The sequence below is a fragment of the Taudactylus pleione genome, unplaced genomic scaffold (assembly GCF_031769625.1).
Source record: "Taudactylus pleione unplaced genomic scaffold, aTauple2 ptg000278l, whole genome shotgun sequence".
NCBI classification, from domain to species: domain Eukaryota; kingdom Metazoa; phylum Chordata; class Amphibia; order Anura; family Myobatrachidae; genus Taudactylus; species Taudactylus pleione.
The window spans coordinates 7,660,248-7,686,423 of record NW_028284680.1 but is presented as its reverse complement, the minus strand read 5'-3'; the positions used below and the strand labels follow the sequence as shown (position 1 = coordinate 7,686,423).

Here is a 26,176-nt window from a genome sequence, read left to right as displayed (position 1 = left end):
AATCTCCGCACACCTTGTCCAGTATCAATAGCATTATGCCTATCAAAATATATATGTTCCAATATCATTGCTTTAAGTTCTTCAATGGAAGGGGCTGTCCTCTTAATCCATTTTTCAAGTATAAGCTTTTTTGCTATCGTAACTATAAGGATTAAGAGCGGTAAAATATGCCGTATACGTGTTCCGTCTTTCCATGCTTCGAAATGTGCAAATAACATTGGGATAGGTAAAAAGGGCAGATTAATATCAAAAGTTTGATTAATAAATTTGAATACCTTACGCCAGAATTTTTTGATCTTATAACAAGACCAGAAAGCATGAATATAATCCATAGAACACTTCGGACATTGACCAGTGGAGCCCGAAATCATGTATTTCCGTTGATTCGGAGGAATAAATGCTCTAAGTATGAATTTGATATGGACCTCTTGTAATCTAGAGGATCCCAATGTTTTCAGTATAGTCCCTATGTGTGAAAACAATTCTTGAATGTTTGATAATTCAGGAAGGTCTCTTGACCATCTAACCTGAAGATTACGCCATAATTTATCAGGGTAAATCAGTAATAAATGGGGGTACAGATATCTGATCCGGTAGGGAGATGTAGAACTTATCTGTAGCAAAGACTATCACATTAGACAGAGGGTGTGTGGAGTTGATGCCTAATATGTTAATGTTTAGACAGTTTAATGTATCATACTATACCTATGTCTAAACAATTAAAGTATGCCTTATGCATTACTTTTCTTCAATTTTGTCTGTTATTAATAAATTGGACTTTTCCAAAAGGTGATAGTCCCACATCTATACAATTTTGCTCAGACCATGTGCAAGGGCTATACTCATCTCTGCCGCAGTAATCATAACCTACACCCATACTTTACTGAACCTGCCCAATCTCATCTGATCTTGGAAGCGATACAGCAAAAGGCCTGGTTAGTACTTGAATGGGAGACCACCCAGGAAGACCAGGTGCTGTAGGTTAACCTATATTGGATGATGAATGGGATAGGAATGATTTACTACCTAGGACAATAAGTTGCCAGCACTGAAGTGCTTAATTTTGTGCATGTTGGGACTGGACAGTGGCAGGTGGGAAGTGTGACTGGGGTGGTACACCTGCCAAACCGTAATGCAGGTGTCCTGAGGCCAGCTCATGGGGGACAGAAACCTCCCGTGGAGCAGAGTACCTCTGCCACGATAATCGTAACCTACACCCATACTTTACTGAACGTGCCCAATCTCATCTGATCTTGGAAGCGATACAGCAAAAGGCCTGGTTAGTACTTCAATAAGAGACCACCCAGGAAGACCAGGTGCTGTAGGTTAACCTATATTGGATGATGAATGGGATAGGAATGCACATGGTGTAGCAAGTATGCAACCAACTTATGAGAACAAAACGGATGTTTCACCATTACAAAGTAATCGATATCCATTCCAAGTGTGTTTAGTGGAATGCAGAGTCTGTTCAATATTTTCGCCATATAAATTGTGGGTGTTTGATTTCAACACCGAAAGTTTATTTTAAAACGTACCTTAATTCTTAAAAATATAATGTGTATGGATAATTGTTAATTTTATGGATATTTAATAAAGGTTATATTTTAATTAATTAATTTTTCTGTGTATGAATTATCATCTAAGTGTGCCCCAGCAAATAGCCTTGCTTTCTCTTGCTTGTTGTCCTACTGTATGTCAATTCTTAGGCTTTGGGAGCACCACCAACACCATTAAATATGGTATTCTCAGAGATGCAGGATGGTTGGTTAATAAATAAAAAATATATATTAAATACTTAAGGCCATACACAATTAGAGGCGAAAAGCCTTTTTCACCTGTAATTTTTAGAAAATTTCACCTAAATTTTTTTTGCCAAATTCAATTCCAGGGCAATTTTTCCTAAGCGGAAACTCGATGCAGTGAATTCCCCAAAAAAGATTCTCCAATCAATAGCAGGTGAAAAGAAATGCAAAATCTTTATTTTTGGGTGCAAACATGGGGAAACTACTCAGAACCCTTGGGTCAGCCCCCCAAACAGACAAATCTGAATTAAAAAAACCTAAAAAAAAACCTAAGAACACCCCAAATAAGACATGTAATTTTTGTGGTAAAAATTTAAAAAGTGGGGGGACAAGCATAAAAACAAGCGAAATACACTTCTTGGGGGGCTGCAAGGATGGGTCAGGTGATTTTGGGATTGCAGGTACATGCAGCAGGTGGATTTTTCACGTTTTTATTTTTTTTAAAGTTCACTTTAGAGACATAAAATTTTTTTGCTAGCACCCATTTTTAAGTACCCCAAATTTGACTGGACTACTTATTTTCACTAAAAAATACTGCTTAATGCTATTCTTCACCACTTCTACAAAGACACTAATAGCAAGCAATTTACACAACTTAAGTACGTAAAAGAGTTTTATTAGGGCTATTAGTACACATCTACATTGATTCCCTGTGTTAGTGCATCTTTTTCTGGGGTACAGACTGATTTCCCCAATTCTTTCAGTACTTTTCGCCTGTTCCGCATTCGCCTAATTATTGAATTAGGCGAAAAGCGGGGACGCACATGGAATGATTTCACCTCTAAAGCAGACGAAAAGTCGGACAGGCAAAAATTTTCCGACTTTTCGCCTGTAATTGAATACCCTTCTTAAGCTGGGTGCGCACTGACAGATGTATCTGTCCAATCTGTCTGGTAGGAAGGAAAATCTGGTAATGTATGGAAGCAAATACCAAAAGAAATTTGCTCCAAAACCCTGGAAGACAGACCAGATTTTCCTTTCCACCAGACAGATTGGACAGATATATCTGTCAGTGTGTACCCAGCTTTAGTTGCTTTTTGGTGCTGTGCGGAATCTCTCTTGTTCTTCCGTTTGGATAACAAACAAGGTGGGGAGTGGCACCGCACCCTTCAGTGTATAACAGAAACTTCCTTATTCTAAGGAAACTGAGGATATCAATGTCACACAGCTCCTCATGGATCTGTACTCCTCTTGTGCTAGAAATAGAGGCAATGATCCTTTCACTTTATTTGATGGATGATGGAGGTGACTGTGGGGCCTATTCATCATAACTAAACATACGATGGAGGTAATTAGGTTTAGAACTCGCATGGAGTTTTACCTAATTACCGGAGGAATTCATCATTCCTCCTCTCCATCAGTATCTATTCTGAAAAGCTGTTATTTTTGCGATGACAGCTTTTCGGGAAATAGATACTTTTCCCTGCCTACACTACCTTATCGAAGTTGTAGTCAGTTCTGCGCATGTGCCGCTTCTAATTGCAGAATCGGCGCATGTGCAGCATTGTTTCAGCTGCCGTAAGAATATGAAATATATTTATATTTCTATTCTCTAACTTTTATCCATGTCCCCCCCCGGCACTCGATCCTGCTGCAGACTGAAGCATCTCCCCTCTGCACTTGTAAGTGCTCCAACAGTAAGTAAAGAGTCCATCATTAAGTTTACTTACAAATGCCACTGGGGGAGATGCCTCAGTCAGGATGGAGCGCCGGGGGGTGTCACAAGTTATGCCGGAGCCGGAGCGTCGCGTCAGGTCCCGCAGTAGGCAGCGGCCGGGGTAAGATCTGTGTCCTGCTGAGGAGTGGGCGGCCGCTGCCGGAAGAGTAGAGGGAGGGGGAGCGCACAGAATGGGGGAATATGTGCTATACAAGCTGCCGTACCGTCTAAACGGCAGCTTGTTGGCACTTTCGGGGGGCTGTACGCCGTCTGCAGACGGCGTAAATTAACAGCATCAATTACCGAAAATCTTACATTTTCGGTGTTTGATGAATACAGTAATTTCCACATCCCCATATTAATATATGGGGAGTGTGGAAATTAACGGAGACTGACTTAACAAGGAGATATTTGTCATATCTCCTGCGTTAAGTCTTTTAATGAATACAACACATACATAAGTATGTGTAAAAATACTTGAAAAATGATACTTTTGGTTTAATGAATAGGCCCCTTTATCTTGATCCTCACAGCATAATCACAATGAGATGTGTAAGTCATAACAAAAAAAAAAAAAAGTTGTGCAACACGTATAATAACATTTAAAAGGTTTAATAAATCATTTGCACTCACATTTTCCGGGGGCTGACACCATGCTTCTGGATGCGGTGGGGGAACCACATATCGGGCGGTCGTACACCAGATCACGCAGTGTGTACGGACCGCCCAATATATTGTGCAGTCGCATCTGCTGTTTCTGGGTACACACATCGTCTAGTGTGTACCCAGCCCAAGGGAATCATAGACACATCAAGTCCCAGTTACCAGAAGTCCGATAAGTGGGCTGAACGTCCAACGAAGTCCTGTCCTGTCCGGCCAGAGCACCACAAGGGAGTCAGAGGTCAGGCAAGCTGTGTTCTTTATTTGTACTTCCTTAGTGTAACCCTATCAATCTTCTTAAGGATTTCAATCCCTGTTCTCTTAAAATCCTCCAGATCTCTAAACAGTTATACAATACCGTGTAAGCATTGTATTTAATGGTTTCATTTGCTAAGAATCCCTCGGAATTGGTATGAAATACCGCTGCATGGCCGGCGGTTCGATTCCCGTCAGCGGCAGCCCGACATGAGCAGAGTTCTAAGCAGTGGAAGCCCGACAGCGCTGGAAATCCCGATCGCGGATAGGTGAGTATCTACTAACCTAACCTAATCCCCCTAACCCTAACCCTCCTTAGGGGTGCCTAACCCTAACTTCCCCTCCAAGTGCCTAACCCTAATCCCCCCTCTAAGTGCCTAACCCTAACCACCCCCTTCCCCGCTGCCTAAACCTAAGTCCCCCGGGGGGATGCCTAACCCTAAGTCCCCCCCGGGGGTGCCTAACCCTAACCCTCCCTCGCCCTAGCCTAACCCTAACCCTCCCGGGGGGGTGCCTAACCCTAAGTCCCCCCTAAACCTAACCCTCCCCCCCCGCGGCTGTCCGCTCGCGGCGCCCGGCAGCACTACGATCGGGATGCCGGGTGCCGGTCTCCCGGCGTCGGGGAAATGCGGGCGTCTACATCTAGACGCCCGGCATTTCACCCTTGCCGGGATATGACAGTCGGGAAGCCGGCTGCCGGTATTTAGGCAGTCGGCTTCCCGATTGCATACCGAATCCCTCTTCTTTCCTTTAGTATTAAATCAATTAACTGAAGGAATAATTATTTAAAATTGTACCCCATTCTTTTCTAAATGAATCACTTGCTGTTGTGAATGAGGGGCTTTGTCTTTAAACCGTTAGGGATAAGGTGGTCGGCTTGTTACCTTTCCAGAGTTCTTACCTCCCCACCATACCAGCAGAATAATGAGGTCTAAAACCTCATCACTGACACCCTTATCTTCAACATTAGTATCAAAGCCAGTTCTCAACAAATCCCTTCTCTTGTCTCTATAAGAAAACATGTTAGCAGGACAATTGGATGATAGTGAGCAACAAGGCAACAGAAATGGTAAATATACACCCGTAACGAGCGCAGTAAACCCAAAATGTGCTGCCAGTAAAACAAAAAAAGAAAAGTTCACTACTTTCCTCTAACAAGTATAAAGCCAAATAGGATTGTCCACTATGGTGCTTATAATGAATTATATGTATATACACACCAATCCGTGAGTTTGGATAACAAACAAGGTGGAGAACCGGACCCTTCAGTGTATAACAAAAATTTCTAAGAAAATAGAGGATATCAATGTCACAGAGCTCCTGATTGATCTTTACTCCTCTTGTGATGGAAATAGAGGTAAGAATCCACTACGGCGATTATAATGAAGGTGTTGCACTACTATTTTGTTTTGTGTTTTTATGAGTTAAACATCTCATTATGATTCTGCTGTGAGGATCAAGATAAAGTCACCTCCATCCTCCAATTCATATAAAGCAAGAGGATCATTACCTCTATTTTCCATCACAAGAGGAGTACAGATCCATCCTCTATTTCGTTAGAGTAAAGATGATTCTATTATACTGTACACTGAATGGTGCCATTCTCCACCTTGTTTGTTATCCAAACTCACATATGTGTCATCCATTATAAGCTCCGTAGTGTAGAATTCTATATAATGAGGAAGGAAGGACAGCGCTTGTGTGCTGCACTGCTGCCATTACTGGCTATAGGGAATTATTACACACAACAGGTTGGTAATGACACTGCAGCTCCTATTCCTACTGTATAAGGTCCACTAATATTACTTTGTAACTCACACAATCTGCAATGTCTCAGGGTTTAACCAGTCTGTAATCTCCTACACTCTGAGATTTAAAAAAGAAGATTTTTATTGACTTTGTTGAGTAGTTTATATTGCCTGAGATATTATATGTATTGTTGGAATAATTAGATGTTCTTGTGTATGTGACATCCCCTCAGTGTGACGCAGATCATAGACATAATAATTACCTCCTATCCTCCCTGGCCAGGCACTGGAGGGTGCACATACACCAGGAGAACACACTGTATGGGACAGACCTGCTAGTAGCAGAGTATAAACCCTATACATGAGACAATACATGTGACAGAGGGATAGATATCATTATATCTGGGGGCCAATGGCTGCAGGATTCATGGAGAACATTTACCTGGGTTTCTTGGGTGGGGGAATTTCGTCCTGCATCGGCTTTAGTCTATCTGACTTCATATTCAGCAGAGATGCCATCTAATCGCAAGGCTGAGGAAAGAAGACGGAAACATGCTGAGTGAGACGGCACAGAATCATGACCCGGCCATGCCTGAATTAACACAAGTTTGTGGAGTTCCAGGCACTGGCGTAGGGACTGCTCATCCCCCAGACTCACTAATATGCCTGTAGGAATTCACACGGCAAGTCACATTCAAGATCCTCACTCATCCAGGTCTATTGTATAACAGGACAAGACTTACACTCTACCTAGCTTCCCTTCCTAGTGTCTAGTAGTCCTTCATGCAGCTGTTCCTAAACCTGCATCACAGGACCGGTCCTATCCTGCCCTCCCCTGCAGAATAAAATCCCAGTTCCCCAGTGTCGCTCCTGTCCAGTCTGCCCCAAGGTCACCAGAGAAGGGTACAACCATTTACATCATCTTTTCAGCATGCTTCAGGGAAAAGAGACAGTGATATAGTGCTATACCTCAATGTGGCAGTAGGAATATAATATGTACATTAGACTTGCCCAGCCTATTAGGTAACAAACTCCCTGAATAGCCTGCACATTGCTAGATTTATAGATGCACAAGGACAGTGGTCACAGGATAGTGACTGACATCATGGTTTCACCTTTTTGTCACTCTTTATGCTGTATGATTGCCAACTGCTGTTTACAATATAGTAATTTATTTATCCTTTTAGTTAGTGTAGGGTCACAGAAATACTAAAACTGCATCTTTAAACAAAAAAGAAATGACACACAACAAAAAAAGAAATGACACACAATGCACAGAGGTGGAATACAGGTGTATCAGAGGTAAAATTCCTGCACCTGCCTGTTATATACACTCTGCTACACCTAACCCACGATCAGATATAGGGCAGGGAATCTACCTACAATATAATACACAAAGGTACGCTTCTAACCTGACACATACAGCACTCAGCCTCACATATAGCGTGCCAAGCAGTGACCACATTTACTCCAGCAAAAACCCAGTTACATTCCTAATAGTACATGCACCGTCAGTCATTCCTCACAAACAAAGGAATCACAAGTTATTGCTCAATCCAGGGTGGTAATTTTCTATCCTTTGGACCATGTAAAAATAAATAATAACAGTTTTAAAGTAAGCCATTTTATACTTTAAGAAGAAAATCACCAATTACAAGAGATTAATAACATCACAGCATCCTGTCAAAAGAGCTGACAATCGACGCCTATAAATGCTGTGCTAAGGCATACTACAGTGAGAGGGTCCTGTGACTACAGGAGGGGGAGACAGAGCGGTATGAGCATTACCTTCAGTCACACACAGCAGCAGGTGATTGATGCAGTTGCTCCCTGTGTTTGCTCAGGTAATATGTAGGGAATGGAGGCAGACCAGTCCAGCCCCGTCTAGTCACAGCTCAGGATTACCTGGGAAGGTGATGTAACCTGAGGCCGGGACAACACTCTGAAAACCTCAGCACATGCTTTGTATGCTGTGACGAAACAGGGTGACCTGTCAATTACTGCAGGCTGTTTCTCATTCCCAAATTTGACTCAGCAGCATGTCAGGACTTAAGGATCTCCTCACCAAACAGCTCAGTGATATTAGTAAAAAAAAAAACCTGGCTAATGACCTGTCCTGCTAGGACCAAAAAGAGAAAATATAAACTTCACTTAAACAGTTAAAAACAAACTTTATTATGTTCCATTACAAATTAAAAAACCACAGCAGTTAAACATCAACATCAAAACAAAAGAAAAGAAAATATCAAATGACTGCTCCAGGGCAATGTTCTCATTTGTCACTTCCATTTATATACATATTAGCCTCTGGAGAAACAATTCTGCCTGACTTCAAATATTCTGATGACGAAGTGTATAAACAAGACTAGATAAATAATGTATCACCGTTTCCAGGGTTGGACTGGCTCACAGGGGTACAGGGGAAATCCCCTGGGGGCCTCACCTCCCTTTCTAATACTAGGTTTCAGAAAGTGCACTTGAATTATGCATTGTTACTCTATTACAGAGGAAGACAAAGGAAAAAACATCTGCACTCAAAACTTTTCCAAAAAAACCCCCTTCAATCCTTAAATACATAAGAAGTGCTGCCAAAAGACAAAGGAATGTATGCCATCCTAACCTCACGAAGGAGGGGAGAAGAAAAGAATGTCTATGGTATGGCGCACAACAAAAAGTAATAAGAAATAAAAACAAATCTTTATTAAATATACATTAAAATGCCCTCACATGGGACATGACCAGCGAAATAGAGGTTAAAAAATAGAGAAAAATAATAATTATATGAAAAAGTGAAAATGATAGAAATTAGTGATAATAAAAAGGAGAACCCTTGCTGTGTGACCGTGTTTTAATTCTTAAGGTCCAAATATGGGTAATATTCTCAGTCTCTGTGTCACTTGCTTAAGTAGAAAATAGCAACTTAAGTTGAGTGGTCTTAATGTCCTTAAAGAACCACTTAATTATAATAATTGTCCTTAATTATAATAATTCTAAAATTATAGGATCATATACTGTAATTACTACGTAGACATATATCGGTCATAGGCTTTTCCACATATATCCTTATATCCAGTCAATCTGGAGAGCCTCGCTATTATAGGGAATTCATTGTAAAAATCCCTTTATATTTCAATGCAGACATATATCAATTACAAGTATATTCATACAGTTGTCCTTATAACCGGACACTCTGAAGACCTCGATGTTGTAGAGATTACTCTCATGTATGTTGGAATTAACATAAAGATAAGCTGCTGATATTGTAGCTATGCTGTAACACGCCGACACAATGTTGCATAGTATAAATCGGTAACAAATGACAGGGATTCTACCCACCCATTTTGACTAGCAGAATGTCACAGTCATCCTACTGGGTATTGGTAGTGGAAACGGCGCCAAATGCTGCTATTATGGCTGTGCTATCAATAATTTAACACACAGACACAATGTTGCAAGGCACGGAGTGATAATATGTAACGGAGTTATTACACACCCATTTGAACCATTATAATTCAAAGTAACATGGTGTAAACTTATTGATTCATCTCATCTATAACATGTAATATTGATTTGTTTACAACACATGTGGTACACACAGCGGGTATGCCAATGCGCGTTTCGCTGTGAGTCAGCTTTATATGTCAGCTGTATGAATATACTTGTAATTGATATATGTCTGCATTGAAATATAAAGGGATTTTTACAATGATTTCCCTATAATAGCGAGGCTCTCCAGATTGACTGGATATAAGGATATATGTGGAAAAGCCTATGACCAATATATGTCTACGTATTAATTACAGTATATGATCGTATAATTTTAGAATTATTATAATTATCATAGGGGAGTGGTTCTTTAAGGACATTAAGACCACTCAACTTAAGTTGCTATTTTCTACTTAAGCAAGTGACACAGAGACTGAGAATATTACCCATATTTGGACCTTAAGAATTAAAACACGGTCACACAGCAAGGGTTCTCCTTTTTATTATCACTAATTTCTATCATTTTCACTTTTTCATATAATTATTATTTTTCTCTATTTTTTAACCTCTATTTCGCTGGTCATGTCCCATGTGAGGGCATTTTAATGTATATTTAATAAAGATTTGTTTTTATTTCTTATTACTTTTTGTTGTGCTCCATACCATAGACATTTTTTTCTTCTTCCCTCCTTCGTGAGGTTAGGATGGCATACTCTATTACAGAGTCAGTTACCTGGTAGAGCAGGAACATGAATGAACAGACCATGCACTATAGTATCCATGTTGTCTAAAAGCTATGCCCTCTACAATGGTTAGTCATAAAAGAACAAAGAACTGCACAATTAAAATAATGAGATTCTGCTATTAATCATCTGTCCATGGCATCCAATGATGAATGAGTGCTCTCAAACTAAAGTGGCAGTTATAACAGTAAGAAAAAAATCTCAGTTAGTAGTAGATATCAGAAAAGACTGGGTTATGGGGGTCAGGCATCTGCTTTCATTTCTCTTGCTTCCAACGTACGTGCAGAGGAGAAATGATGAGAGTGCATAGAGAGATCCCCATAATATAGTGTAAATAGCTGCATCTGCTGTCAGCAATGCTGTATCCGGCTCCGGCAGATCAGCACCGATGAGAGTCCAGCAAAAAGAATAAAAGAGTATTTCTATATATGACTGTGGGTAAAGGTGTCTGGGGTTCCCACCGTTCGCACAGCGGGAGACCCTGATCCTCCGACTATATTGTTTCGCCCTCAGGCTTTGTCACGGGTAGTTCTGGGTTCAGGAGTGAGACTCATATTAATTAAAAAACAAGGACCAATTATGATCCTCCATTAGTAATTTGGCCGGAGCTTCCTCCAATCTGGAAGGAGTGGCTGTGTTCTGGCAAAAGCTACTCCAAATCTGGGAGGAGTGGGTGTGTTCCGACTGAAGCTACTTCAAATCTGGGGGGAGGGGAAGCAGCAACGGTCTCAATGTGTTTATTTACATTAGTTGTCTCAGGTGCAACAAATGTGGATTGCCTATCGCTCCTTTTATATACTGATTGGTAGGGTGTTTGTTATTATCAGAGTTGTGTCCCCACTGAGTATAATAACACATAGACATATTAAATACATGAGAAACGTTCATATCATGGGAAAATCATGTTAGATCATTATTCACATGTGTGATCCCCCGATCTATATAGCAATGACTGTTACTATATATCACAGCAGGTATGTATATATGCTACATTAGAGAATGTATATATTCTGCATTGGAGAGTGATCTTAAAAGGTATCCAATTATTGGTCTGGTTGGAGTGCTATGATACATATATATCTTATGCATGTAAACCCATCCATGCTAAATATCATGTCACAAGAATCACAGTAAAAATCATAAGGTTCAAAAACACGATTCCGTCATCCGATTTATCATGATTCTATATGTTGCTGAAAACAGGTCCTCCGTATTTATATATACATATATCACGTCCCACAATTCCTGTCTCCTACTGCGGATCCGTCAGAGATTCCCCTGCTCTGTGAGGAGGGGGTATATCTCAGTGGGTCTCTCCCTAAATCCGAGAGGAGGAAGTGTATGCTACAGTTATTGATTTTAGATTAGGTAACAACGGCCAATTTATACTTCATATTTAAAGAAGAGTTATATTATATACAGTATATTATATATTAGAGAAGAGTGCTTGTATAAGGGTTATAACAATACATCTATATACATATGGGAGAAAAAACTAAGACAAAGATACTATACAATTCTAATCATAGGTAGATTCCAAAATGACAATAATTATTCTGTTGAGCTTTGCTGGGTCTTGATCACCCTAAGGGGGAATCTCTACGCTTAAGAAGAAACTGCTCAAACAACGCAGATTTCAGGATCAGATGCAAAGAACTAACTGGGAGGTTACGTGAGAGGGGTTACAGACACAGGAGCATTGAGAAAGCTATCTATCATACCAACAGCATCAAGAGGGAAACATGGATCTTCCCAAGAAATACCAGGAATAAGGAGAAGCAAAATACAGTGAGAATTGTGGCCCACTTTTGCCATGAATGGCCAGAGATCTGCAAAATAATTCAGGACAAATGCCCGATTGTCTTGATGGATAATGATTTGGGCCGAAGATTACAACCAAAGGTACCGATGGGATGGAGAAGGTCGACCAACCTCAGAGACTTATTGGTTAGGAGGACTAGGTGTCACTATGAAAAAAACAATAAATGTCAACCCAAAATCAAGGGGTCATACCCATGTGGCGCGTGCAAAGCCTGCACTTACTGTACATAAGAAAAACTGTTTCCATACTTATGACCAATATGGAGAAAATGTGAAACTTAAGGACTATATCAACTGCAATACAGTGTGGACCACCTATTGCCTCGAATGTGAATGTGATAAGAGATATGTCGGTATGACAACAAGACCGTTTAAAACTCGCATCTATGAAGATATAGGGAATAATAGGAATACAACAAAGGACTCACTGTTAACATCTGCAGCAAGACATTTCCACCTGACCCACAGAGGAATACATAATTATATTAAAGCTTTTGGATTAGAGAGAACGAGACTAGGCCAGTGGTTCTCAAACTGTGCGCCGTCACCCTAGGGTGCCTCGTCGGGACCCTTGCAGGGGTGCCTCAGGATGGTGGTTCAGCACCAAATCAAATTATTTATGCTGAATGTAATGTAAATATGTGAACAAACAGAAGCACAAACCTGTCCTCCACCACATAACTGACCCTAAGGATTTTAGGTAAGCACAATTTACTTCACTTTACTACATTTTTTTCTGAATTTCTCAATAACAAAATTTTGGTTTACGGTTGCCATGAAAACAATGCTAATACTCTAGGATGCCGTGATGCAAAAATGTTTGGGAACCACTGGACTAGACATTCAAGAGGGGGATCAAAACAAGGAACTTCTTAAAAAAGAGTCGCTGTATTTTTAGATCAGGGTTTCTCGCTGTGCGCACGGCGGGAACCCCAGACACCAGACTGCTTTACCCACAGCCATTCATAGAGGTACTTTATTATTATTTTTTCTGCACTCTCATCGGCGCTGATCTGCGGGCGCCGGACACAGCTTTGCTGACAGCAGATGTAGCTGCTTACACTGAATTAAGGGCATCTCTCTATGCACTCTCATCATTTCTCCTCTGCACGTACGTTGGATGCAAGAGAAATTAAAGCAGATGCCTGACCCTCATAACTCAGGGCCTGATTCAGCTTCTGACGGAATTGCAAAGCCGCTCACAAGCAGCTTTGCAATTCCATCTGTGCAGATATGGTAATGCATAGAAGGCATCACGCCTCCTCCTGCATTACTTATCCGAGCTGCGTTGTGCAATGCAGCATCGGATAATCTGTGGAACACCAGCCGGCTAAGGTGACCCATGTGGTCATGCATCCGGCCGCCGCAGATGAGAGGAAGAGGCCAGGAAATGTCTGTTAGATAACGGAGATCCTGGCCTCTTCCCTTCTCTCCAACAGCGGCAACATACTTCCATTTCAGGAAACGGAGGCCATTGCCGCCACCTCCCTGCCCACAAACGGCAACAGACTGTCAATCAATGACAGTCTGCTGCCAGTCTACATGCGGGATTGCAGACCCGTTCTTCACATGCACAGAAAGGGTCAGGCACCTGCACAGATTCCCGATCATCAGGAATCTGCGTTCAGCAGTGCACTAGTGTGCACTGCTGAATAAGGACCTTAGGGCTTGATTCAGCGAGGAAGGCAGATGATAATTCACATGTATGTATGCGTATGCATCGCACTGCTCGTGTGCGAACTAGTCAGTGTGAGCGCGTAAGGGTACGCAGGCTACACGCAGTGTGTAGACACTGCTGATATTGATTGACAGGAAGTGCCATTTGTGGGTGTTGATAGAGGGGTTGGTCAGGCAAACACATGCGTGCCTGTGCGCAGTGGCGTAACTTCATCCCAGGTGCCCGGAGGCAAGATAAATGTTGGTGCCAACCAAATTAAAATATACCACCCCCCCAGCACATATGCCAGCCCCAGCTGCTGCCGCCCCCCTATGCAGTTCCTTTTATACAATACCCCCAGTAGTGCTCCCTCTATGCAGTGCCCTCAGTAGAGGTCCCCCTATGCAGTGCCCGCCTATGTAGTGCCCCCCAGTAATGGTCCCCCTATGCAGTGCCTCCAGTAGTGGTCCCCCTATGCAGTTCCTCCAGTTGTGGTCCCCCTATGCAGTGCCTTCAGTAGTAAGGCCCCTGTAGTGCCCCCAATAGTAAGGCCCCTGTAGCACCCCCAATAGAAAGGCCCCTATAGTGCCCCCATATGATGACCCCAGTAGTAATGCTGCTGTAGTGCCCCCATATGATGCTCCCAGTAGTAAGGCCCCTGTAATGCCCCCTGTAGTGCCCCCAGTAGTAAAGCCCCTGTAGTGCCCCCAGTAGTAAGCCTCCTGTAATAAGCCCCCAGTAGTAAGCCCCCTCTAGTGCCTCCAGTAGCAAGCCCCCTGTAATGCCCCCAGTAGTAAGCCCCCTGTAGTGTCCCCAGTAGTACGCCCCCTGTAATAATCCCCCAATAGTAAACCCCAGTAATAAGCCCCCTGCAGTGCCCCCAGTAGTAAGCCCCCTGCAATGCCCCCTGTAGTAAGCCCCCAGTAATAAGCCCCCTGTAGTGCCCCCAGTAGTAAGCCCCCTGTAGTGCCCTCCAGTAGTAAGCCCCTTTAATGCCCCCAGTAGTAAGCCCCTGTAATAAGCCCCAGTAATAAGTCCCCAGTAGTAAGCCCCCAGTAGTAAGTCCTCTGCAATAAGCCCCCTGTAATGCCCCCAGTAGTAAGCCCCCTGTAGTGCCCCCCCTGCGTGCGCACACACGCATCCAAAAAAAAAATACTTGCCTTAAACCCCGCTCCAGTGCCTGCTGCCGTCCGTCCCCGGCGCCCGCTCCTCGGAACTATGGGAGTGACGTCATGACGTAGATAGGAGACGCTTTGCTGGACCCACTATACATATCCTTGTCATGATGTCACTCCCATAGTGCACTGCGGGACCCAGAAGCCGGAGCTCAGGAGTGAGCTCCGTCTTCTGGCTACTGCCGGGGGGAGGGAAGGAGCCGGGCGCCCGCTGGTAACACATTCAGCGGGCGCCCGGCAAATGGAGGGTGCTGGAGGTGCGACCACACACCCTGCACCCTCCATAGTTACGCCACTGGAGGTGGAGCGCCGATCAGCGGCGCTCCTTCTCCATGCAGCTCCGGGTGACAATGGAGCCAGGTGCCCCCTTCAGGGCTGGCGCCCGGCGGCAAATGACTCCATTGTTTCTGTTAGTTCCGCCACTGTCTGTGCGTTGGGACGCCGTTATAGGAGCGTGCATAATGAAGGCAGTGCGGCAGCATACGCAGCCAGATGACTCGATGCACGCAGGAAGTGGCTAAAATGCTGCACGAGATCAGGTCAATCCCTATTGTGTGTATGCTTCCGATGGTTCTCGATGTTTCTGCTGTCTTGCGGACTACTCAGGCTTTGAGTAGAGGGAAGTGGGCGGCATTGTGTAGTGCTGGGCGTCTGCATCTTAAGCTGAGTTTGCCGTGCGTATGCATTGATTAGCATATATTCACAGCGGCCGAGTGCGTGTGTGTGCACACTTGCGTTGCTTGCTGAATCAGGCCCTTAGTCTTTTCTAATATCTACTACTAACTGTGATTTTTTTTTTCTTACTATTGTAATTGCCACTTTAGTTTGAGAGCTCTCATCCATCATTGGATGCCATGGGCAGAAGATTAACAGCAGAATCTCATTCTTTTAGTTGTGGAGTTCTTTTATGTCTTTTTACTACTTACCTCTATTTTCTGATACATATTGAATCTGTACCATTTCAGCAGTTACATTGGCACAGCGAATGTTAATTGGTAAATGGTTATCTATGGGACAGGAGCGTCTAGTACTTTCAGTGCACATGCCCCCATACTCTGACGGGATATACATATGAGTAGAATAATAATAATTATTATTATTATCCTTTATTTATATGGCGCCACAAGTGTTCTGCAGCGCCTTACATAGTACATAGAACTAACAAGTGAACAAGAAACAAGTAACTTACAGTACATTACAGTGCAGGACAAGGACACAATTTATATACATTGCTGCAATAGCAGTTAGACACTCACAATAAGCAGCAGGGAGTTGGCAGTCATGTGTTAGGTGCCCTAATGGGGAGAAAAGAGTTGAAGAAAATATAAAGAGAAGCACATGAGGGCGGAGGTCCCTGCTCATGAGAGCTTACATTCTAAAGGGGAGGGCAGACAGACAGGCGTGACACAGAAGGGGAAGATAGTGAGGAAAGAGCATGAGGTGGGTTAGGATGAGAGCTGGAAGGCCTTGATGAAGTAGGGGGGCTTGAGAACCCTTTTGAAGATTTGTAGAGAGGTGGAGAGTCTGATAGGGAGAGGGAGAGCATTCCAAAGGTAGGGAGCAGCACGGGTAAAATCTTGGATGCGGGAGTGGGAGGAAGTATTCAGTTGGCAAGAGAGGCGGCATGCATTAGATGAGCGAAGTGGACGGGCAGGAATGTGAGGGGAGAGAAGGTCAGAAATGTATGTGGGAGAGGATTTGGTGAGGGCTTTGTAGGCGAGTGCAGGAACCTTGAATTGGCATCTGAAGGGGAAGGGGAGCCAGTGTAGGCCTTGAAGGAGACGGGAAGCAGATGTAGAACATCTGGAGAGGAAGGTGAGCCGAGCAGCAGCATTGAGAACTGATTGTAGTGGAGAGAGGTGGGAGACTGGGAGGCCAGCTAGGAGAAGGTTGCAGTAGTCCAATCTGGAGATGACCAGTGAGTGGATGAGGGTTTTAGTGGCATCCTTTGTGAGGAAGGGTCTAATCCTGGAGATATTTTTAGGTGGAGACGGCAGGACTGCGAAAGGTGCTGAATGTGTGGTTTAAATGAGAGGGAGGAGTCTAGGATAACTCCAAGGCAGCGCACTTTGGGGCTAGAGGAGATAGTTGTGCCATCAATAGATAATGAAATTGTGGGAAGTGAGGTAGTGGAAGAGGGTGGGAAGATGATCAGCTTAGTCTTAGACATGTTAAGTTTAAGAAAGCGCTGGGACATCCATGAAGAGACAGCAGAGAGACAATTGGAGATACGGGTAAGGAGCGAGGGGGAGAGCTCAGGGGTGGAAAGGTAAATTTGAGTATCATCAGCATAGAGATGATATTGTAGGTCAGAGGAGTTAATGAGTTCACCTAAAGAGGATGTGTATAGGGAGAAAAGGAGAGGTCCAAGAACAGAACCTTGGGGAACTCCTACTGTTAGTGGAAGTGGGGGGGAAGAGGAGTCATGAGAGGACACAGAAGGAACGATCAAGGAAGTAGGGGGAAAGCCAGGAGAGGGCAGTGCCACGTAAACCAAGAGAGTGAAGGATTTGCAGGAGGAGAGGGTGGTCTACAGTGTCAAATGCAGCAGAGAGGTCAAGGAGAATGAGCAGAGAGTAGTGGCCCTTGGATTTGGCAGCAAGGAGGTCATTGCTGACTTTCGTGAGGGCAGTTTCAGTGGAGTGGAGAGAACGGAAGCCAGATTGAAATGAGTCAAGGAGGGAGTGGGAAGAAAGGAAGGTGGTAAGGCGGTTGTAAACAATACGCTCAAGTAGTTTGGAAGCAAAAGGGAGAAGAGAGATGGGTCGGTATTTGGAAAGTATGTTAGGATCAAGGGTAGGTTTTTTAAGAATGGGGGAGACAAGGGCATGTTTGAATGCAGAAGGGACAGTGCCAGATGATAGGGAGAGATTAAGGAGGTGAGCAAGATGGGAACAGGCAGAAGGAGACAGGTAACAGGAGATGGGAAGGGATAGGGTCAAGAGGGGAGGTGGAAGGAGGGGAGGACCTGATTAGGGCCATGACTTCCTCTCCAGAAACAGGGGAGAAGGATGTCAGGGTTGGTGAGGCAGAATTGGAGGGGTGGTAGGGAAAGGAGGGGGAGGAGTGCTGAGGGTCTGATGGGATATGATGTCATTACGTATGGAGTCAATTTTAGATGTAAAGTAGGTGGCAAAGTTAAGGGCGGAGAGTGAGGAGGGGAGGTGAGGAGGGGAAGGGCAGAGGAGGGAGTTGAAAGTGGCAAAGATATGCCGGGGGTTTGAGGACTGGGAGGAGATGAGGTTCTTGAAATATGTTTGTTTGGAGAGGGACAGGGCAGCACTGTAGGATGAGAGAATTAATTTGAAATGGAGGAAGTCAGCCTTAGAGCGTGATTTTCTCCACTGACGCTCAGTAATTCTTGAACACTTTTGCAGGTACCTGGCGCATTTGGAATGCCAGGGTTGTGGTGTGGACCTGCGAGGGTGAGTAGTTGTTGCCGGAGCAACAGAGTCAAGAGCAGAAGTAAGGGAGGAATTGTACAGGGAAGTAGCTTGTTCAGGACAGGAGAGAGAAAGGATAGGGGAGAGAAGAGAATCTAGCAGGGAGGAAAAAGCAATAGCCTCAATGTTCCGCTTAGTAATGGCTTAGTAATGGCGGCCTTAGCAGGTAAAGGAGGGGAAGGAGAGAGGGATAGGTTAAAAGAGAGAAGGTTATGATCAGAGAGGGGGAATGGGGAATTGGAGTGATCAGAAATATCACAACGGTGAGTAAAGACCAAATCAAGTGAGTTCCCACTCACATGGGATGGTGATGAGGTCCATTGGGGGAGACCAAATGAAGAGGTGAGGGTAAGCAGTTTAGCTACAGAGGGTTCTGTGGGAATGTCAATAGGAATATTAAAATCATCTAGGATAATGGAGGGAAGATCTGAGGAGAGAAAGCGAGGAAGCCAGGAAGCAAAGTTGTCAAGAAATTTGGAGGGCGAGCCAGGGGAACGGTAAATGACAGTTACTCTGATGTTTACTGGTTGGAAGAGGCGTATAGCATGAACCTCAAATGTTGGGAATGTAAGGGATGGTTCAGAGGGTATTAGCTGGTAGGAATAATTGGTGGATAGAAGGACCCCAACACCACCACCATGGCGACCCCCAGGCCGGGGAGTGTGGGAGAAGGTGAGGCCCCCAGTGGATAGAGCAGAAGGAGAAGTGGTGTCAGAGGGTGAGATCCAGGTTTCAGTAATGGCTAGGAGATTCAGGGAGTTGGAGATGAAAAGGTCATGAGTGGGGTCCAGTTTATTACAGACTGACCTGGCATTCCAGAGGGCACAGGATAGAGAGACAGTGTTTGTGGGGGAGATGTGAATAAGATTATCCGGGTTGCTGTAACGTGGAGGTAAGATAAATTTGGGGGACCGGTATGAATAGAGGTTAGTGATGGTGCGGGCACCTGAGCTAGAAAGGGAACCTGTAGGAGGTGGGCAGGGGGGGAGATATGGATGGCAGTGGGGTGAAGTGACAGGGAGAGGAGTGTAGGAGGAGGGTTTGGTGGTAAGATAGTAGGACAGAGGGGGGGTAGAACAGGAAGAGGGTGGAGTAGTGGGAGAGGAGGGAATAGTAGGCAGACTGAGGAGGGGGGAGAAGGGGAGGAGGAGGTGGAAGAGATAAGGGGGAAAGGATAAAGTTGGAAGCAGGGGGCAGAACAGAGGATAAGGTAGAGACTGATTGAAGCAGATAGTTAAAGAAAACTTTGCCATGGTGTTTTAGAATTAAACAAGAGAAATTATTTTTAGAAATGAAAATGAAATATGAGTGCAAGAGATTTGTAGAAATGCAAGTGAAAGAACAGTGATGGTAAATATGTATGTTGATAAACAAGTTTGTTATTGAGAGGATTAAAAGTGTGGATGTAATGTGTGCAGAATTTGAATAATAACACAGATTTTAAGCAGATTGAGGATGTGAGGCTAGGCAAGAGAGCTAAGATAAAGGACAGTGTTTCAAAGAGGAAAGATGTAAACTGACGTGGGGACTAGGACAATAAGCATTGAGATGTATGAGAGTATCAGAAAGCCAGCATTATTAATAGCAATAGAACTGTTGTTTTCTTGTCTTGATTGAACAGGGAATCCTGGTTTAACAGTCCTGATTCTTTAGCCCGTTGAGAATTGTTGTTTGTTGGGTCTTAGAGTTTTTTCCTTCTGTTTTCCTTCGGAATAACGCCGGTCTAACGCTACAGTTAATGCACTTAAAAAATTCTGCACTTTGAAAATCTGCACCATCCAGCTAGAAACACACTCTTATATTGAGAAGCAGGCAAGTGTGGACACTAATTAATGAAAACCACCCATTGGCCCTCCACAAGAAAGCTAGCAATAAAAATGGCTAAAGTCAACAAGAAACACATACCAAACTTCTAGGACTAGTAATAAATCAGACCTTCACTACAGTCAATAGACTGAGAGGTATGCAATCGGGAAGCCGACTGCCTAAATACCGGCAGCTGGCTTCCCGACTGTCATATCCCGGCAAGGGTGAAATGCCGGGCGTCTAGATGTAGACGCCCGCATTTCCCCGACGCCGGGAGACCGGTGCCCGGCATCCCGATCGTAGTGATATCGGGCGCCGCGAGCGGACAGCTGCGGGGGGAAGGGTTAGGGCTCCCGGGGGGGACTTAGGGTTAGGCACCCCCCAGGAGGGTTAGGGTTAGGCTAGGGGGAGGGAGGGTTAGGGTTAGGCACCCCCGGGGGGGACTTAGGGTTAGGCACCCCCCGGGGGACTTAGGTTTAGGCAGCGGGGAAGGGGGTGGTTAGGGTTAGGCACTTAGAGGGGGGATTAGGGTTAGGCACTTGGGGGGGAAGTTAGGGTTAGGCACCCCTGAGGAGGGTTAGGGGAGTTAGGTTAGGTTAGTAGATACTCACCTATCCACGATCGGGATTTCCAGCGCTGTCAGGCTTCCGCTGCTCGGAACTCTGCTGATGTCGGGCTGCCGCTGACGGGAATCGAACCGGCGGTATTTCATACCGATTCCGACTGAGAGAGTCCTTATAACAATTTAACTAGTACAAATCATAAGTCATTAGAAACAATAGCATAAGGATTCAGTAAAGAATAAGCTAGTTACCTATAAGTTGTCGAAGACTAATTTACATATATCCATATTTACATATGCTTTATGCTGTATAATGAAGCAGTACATGAGATATAATAGGGCATTTGTACGTCCATGTTGTTTCTCTGTCCAAACTCAGATTTAAATGGAAAGTAGTGTGTGTCTTTAAGGCAGCTCCCAAGGAAAACTGTTCATCTAACAAAATGAAGAAGGGTATGCCCGTATATGTATCCTTGTGATGAGAACACCATTCAGACCAAATATGGGGATACAGCAAGCAATGAGTATCTCTCAAAGGAATTCAGTTTCGATTCTGATTGCTAATGTCAGATAGACAAAGCTTGTTCTATCTGACAATGTTAGTGGGTGTATAAGGGGCGTATTATTTGAATATTGTAATAATGTATAAGCACTGTGTGATAATGTCAATCGGGGTTGACTGCTGCATTAGCCCTGGGAGAATATGTCCCAGTTAAAAGGGCTTGATCTATTTAATTAATTAATAAAATGACAAATTCTTAAGTGTACTAAATTGGAGTATATTACTTATTATGGAACAACACCTGGTTAAAGGTAACTTAAACAAAGTATAATTAACAAAGCAGGCACAGGAGATGGAATACTCTGCAGTCAGATTCAATTACCTAGTACAGCTGAGGCTGGGACATACAAATACAATGCAGCAGAATATGCTGGGACCTGTAGTCGTTTACCTAGTACAGCTGAGGCTGGGACATACAAATACAATGCAGGAGAATATGCTGGGACCTGTAGTCGTTTTCCTAGTACCGCTGAGGCTGGGACATACAAATACAATGCAGGAGAATATGCTGGGACCTGTAGTCATTTACCTAGTACAGCTGAGGCTGGGACATACAAATACAATGCAGCAGAATATGCTGGGACCTGTAGTCGTTTACCTAGTACAGCTGAGGCTGGGACATACAAATACAATGCAGGAGAATATGCTGGGACCTGTAGTCGTTTTCCTAGTACAGCTGAGGCTGGGACATACAAATACAATGCAGGAGAATATGCTGGGACCTGTAGTCATTTACCTAGTACAGCTGAGGCTGGGACATACAAATACAATGCAGGAGAATATGCTGGGACCTGTAGTCGTTTACCTAATACAGCTGAGGCTGGGACATACAAATACAATGCAGGAGAATATGCTGGGACCTGTAGTCGTTTACCTAGTACAGCTGAGGCTGGGACATACAAATACAATGCAGGAGAATATGCTGGGACCTGTAGTCGTTTACCTAGTACAGCTGAGGCTGGGACATACAAATACAATGCAGCAGAATATGCTGGGACCTGTAGTCGTTTACCTAGTACAGCTGAGGCTGGCACATACAAATACAATGCAGCAGAATATGCTGGGACCTGTAGTCGTTTACCTAGTACAGCTGAGGCTGGGACATACAAATACAATGCAGGAGAATATGCTGGGACCTGTAGTCGTTTACCTAGTACAGCTGAGGCTGGGACATATAAATACAATGCAGCAGAATATGCTGGGACCTGTAGTCGTTTACCTAGTACAGCTGAGGCTGGGACATACAAATACAATGCAGGAGAATATGCTGGGACCTGTAGTCGTTTACCTAGTACAGCTGAGGCTGGGACATACAAATACAATGCAGGAGAATATGCTGGGACCTGTAGTCGTTTACCTAGTACAGCTGAGGCTGGGACATACAAACACAATGCAGGAGAATATGCTGGGACCTGTAGTCGTTTACCTAGTACAGCTGAGGCTGGGACATACAAATACAATGCAGGAGAATATGCTGGGACCTGTAGTCGTTTACCTAGTACAGCTGAGGCTGGGACATACAAATACAATGCAGCAGAATATGCTGGAACCTGTAGTCGTTTACCTAGTACAGCTGAGGCTGGGACATACAAATACAATGCAGGAGAATATGCTGGGACCTGTAGTCGTTTGCCTAGTACAGCTGAGGCTGGGACATACAAATACAATGCAGGAGAATATGCTGGGACCTGTAGTCGTTTACCTAGTACAGCTGAGGCTGGGACATACAAATACAATGCAGGAGAATATGCTGGGACCTGTAGTCGTTTACCTAGTACAGCTGAGGCTGGCACATACAAATACAATGCAGGAGAATATGCTGGGACCTGTAGTCATTTACCTAGTACAGCTGAGGCTGGGACATACAAATACAATGCAGCAGAATATGCTGGGACCTGTAGTCGTTTACCTGTTGATTAAGGACAGAGAAGAGAGGCGAGGTCAGTTCAGTCAGGATAAGCAGAAGAATTAACTAAAAAATAATAACACCGGTCTAACGCTACAGTTAATGCACTTAAAAAATTCTGCACTTTGAAAATCTGCACCATCTAGCTAGAAACACACATTGAGATATTATATGTATACCACTCCTGTGTGAATATCTTTTGTGGGATCTGCTATATGCACTACAATGCAATCATGATTTCATATGTAACATATACGGTGATGATACATTATTTATCTAGACTTGCAGGGGCAAACGCAGGATTTTTAAGCGGGGGTTTCTAGTATATATATATATATATATATATTATATATATATATATTGTTGTGACACAGTCAGATTAGGAGGTCCCTCTTCTGGGTAGGGGACTCCTTCCTTACACACACACAGCAGCAGGGAAGCAGCACACTAGTCTGGAAGCGAGTACAAGCTGGTCGGCGCCAGTCTTTATTGTGCAAAACAGAAACAACAAAAGAAACCATAAACATAAATCCTAGCCCTGGCCGGGCTCTAACTTTACAGGTGGTTCCCTCACTACCAGAACCTGGCAGGGCCTAATGCCCTCGCCAGCAAACAAGGCACAGCACAACACTCACAGTTAGGTTTTCCAGTGTCTCTGAGCAAACTCCCTGTCTGCTCTCCCAGGTGAGACACTCAGCCCTAAACACACTAGGCTTATATTGGCCACTCTCAGGTGGAAAACTAACAAGCCTGTTACCAGGCTGTGAGAACCAAAACCTGGAGTGGCCGTGGGTGGAGCCCTCCCTCTCCTCTCACCCACAACCCCCAGGTCCCAAACCGGCTTTTCAAAAAGCCGAAACTCAAGCCTGCTACACTGCAGACTTTCTCCTGGGGGTTTAAAACACAAAAGACAGGAATCTGGGACAAATGTACCTGCCACAGACCACTTTACCAGTGATCCTATCACATATCCCCCCCCTTTGTTTCGACCTGTGGGGCGGAACAACTGAAGCCCCCAAATAATGAACGCATGACAACGCGTCAGCATTGGCCAGCTGGCTTCCTGGCCTGTGTTCCACTGAAAATTTTAAAGTTTGTAACGCCAAGAACCATCTTGTAATTCTCGCAGTACTGTCCTTATTTTCAGACATCCACTTCAGAGGGGCATGGTCAGTGATCAATTTGAACTTTCTTCCGACCAAGTAGTACCTGAGAGCCTCTAACGCCCACTTTATGGCCAACGCCTCCTTCTCCACTGTGGCATAGTTTCTCTCATGTACATTCAACTTTCTGCTAAGATAGAAAATAGGGTGTTCCTCACCCTCCTTGTTCTGGGACAGGACCGCTCCTATACCTACTTCTGATGCATCGGTTTGTACTATGAATTCCCTTTCAAAATTAGGAGTCATCAGGACTGGTTGGGAACACAACGCTACTTTCAACTCCTGAAAAGCTTTCTCTGCCTCAGGACTCCATTCTACCATGACTTTTTGTTTGCCTTTGGTCAGGTCAGTCAGTGGGACTGCCATGGTGGCAAAGTTGGGTATAAACCTCCTGTAGTACCCCGTAATTCCCAAGAAGGCTCTCACCTGCTTCTTATTCAGAGGCCGTGGCCAGTTTTGTATAGCATCAACTTTATTGAGCTGAGGCTTTATCAGGCCTCTGCCAATGGTGTATCTCAGATATTTTACTTCCTCCATGCCTAGACAACACTTTTTTTTGTTGGCTGTCAAACCTGCCTTATAGATGGAGTCCAACACTGCTTGTACCCTGGGTAAGTGAGACTGCCAATCAGGACTATGAACGACCACGTCATCCAGATAAGCAGCCGCATACCGTCTATGGGGCCTTAGAATCCTGTCCATCATTCTTTGGAAGGTAGCAGGTGCCCCATGTAGCCCGAAGGGCAACATCTTGTACTGAAACAAGCCCTCTAGTGCTGAAAAAGCTGTCTTTTGTTTGGCGCTCTCGGTTAACGGTACTTGCCAATACCCTTTGGTTAGGTCAAGAGTGGTTAAATACCTTGCTGTCTACAGTGAGTACGCACATGTGCTTATCAGTCTCAGCCTGCCGGTCAGCCGTACAGGCTATCTGTGCAAAGAACGACCCCCTGCGGTAGACATGAGCAGTATCACATTGCATAGGTTCAGTTGTAAGTGAACAATTAGCGGCAATATGGCCGAAGCCACCACATCAGAAACACTGAGTCATCTTAATGTCTAGTCGTTTACGGGGCAAGAACCTTCCCGGCCTGGCAGGCATGTCTCCAGGTTCTACACCCTCAGTCTTAGGTACATTCCATCCGCCCAGCACCCTTCTCCCCTGGAACAGTCTTACCAGTGTCTGTGGGAGTTCGCCGGTGCACCATCGGGGCTCGGTGGGGCATACTCATCAGCTCCTCAGCCGCCACGTACCTCTCCACCAGCTCGACCAACTGGTCCGCGGACTTAGGGTCTGCATGGCTCACCCACTTGCGCAGAGTCACAGGTAATGATCGCAGGTACCGGTCCATCACGACCCTTTCCATGATCTGTGGTCCCGTCAGCGTCTCGGGCTGTAGCCATTTTGAGGACAGATGGATGAGGTCATGCATCTGTGAACGTGGAGGCTTGTCCTTATGGAACTCCCAGCGGTGGACCCGTTGGGCACGAACAAAGGTGGTGACTCCCAAGCGAGTTAGGATCTCCTGTTTTAGTTTTTTATAGTCCTTGGCATCAGCCAGGCATAAGTCGAAATAGGCCTTTTGTGGCTCCCCAGACAAAAAAGGTGCCACCAGACTTGCCCACTGCTCCTGGGGCCAACTCTCCCTTTCGGCCGTTCTTTCAAATGCGGCGAGATAGGCCTCCACATCATCGCCCGAAGTCATCTTTTGGAGGAAGTGACTGGCTCG

General features: G+C 44.5%; 1 protein-coding gene and 1 pseudogene across 1 annotated transcript in view; one reads left to right on the top strand and one right to left on the bottom strand.

Moving 5' to 3' along the window:
- LOC148513520 (protein FAM118B-like) overlaps window positions 1-7,962 on the bottom strand; it is an 80,522-nt gene extending 72,560 nt beyond the window's left edge. The window contains exons 1-2 of the mRNA XM_088481870.1: window positions 7,914-7,962; window positions 6,568-6,656 (exon numbers count right to left, since the gene is read on the bottom strand). Of these exons, the coding sequence (XP_088337996.1) occupies window positions 6,568-6,644 (77 nt within the window). The 5' untranslated portion in view covers window positions 6,645-6,656; window positions 7,914-7,962. The remainder of the gene's footprint in view (window positions 1-6,567; window positions 6,657-7,913) is intronic.
- On the top strand, window positions 866-984 carry LOC148513521 (5S ribosomal RNA; annotated as a pseudogene).
- Window positions 7,963-26,176: the final 18,214 nt, after the last annotated feature.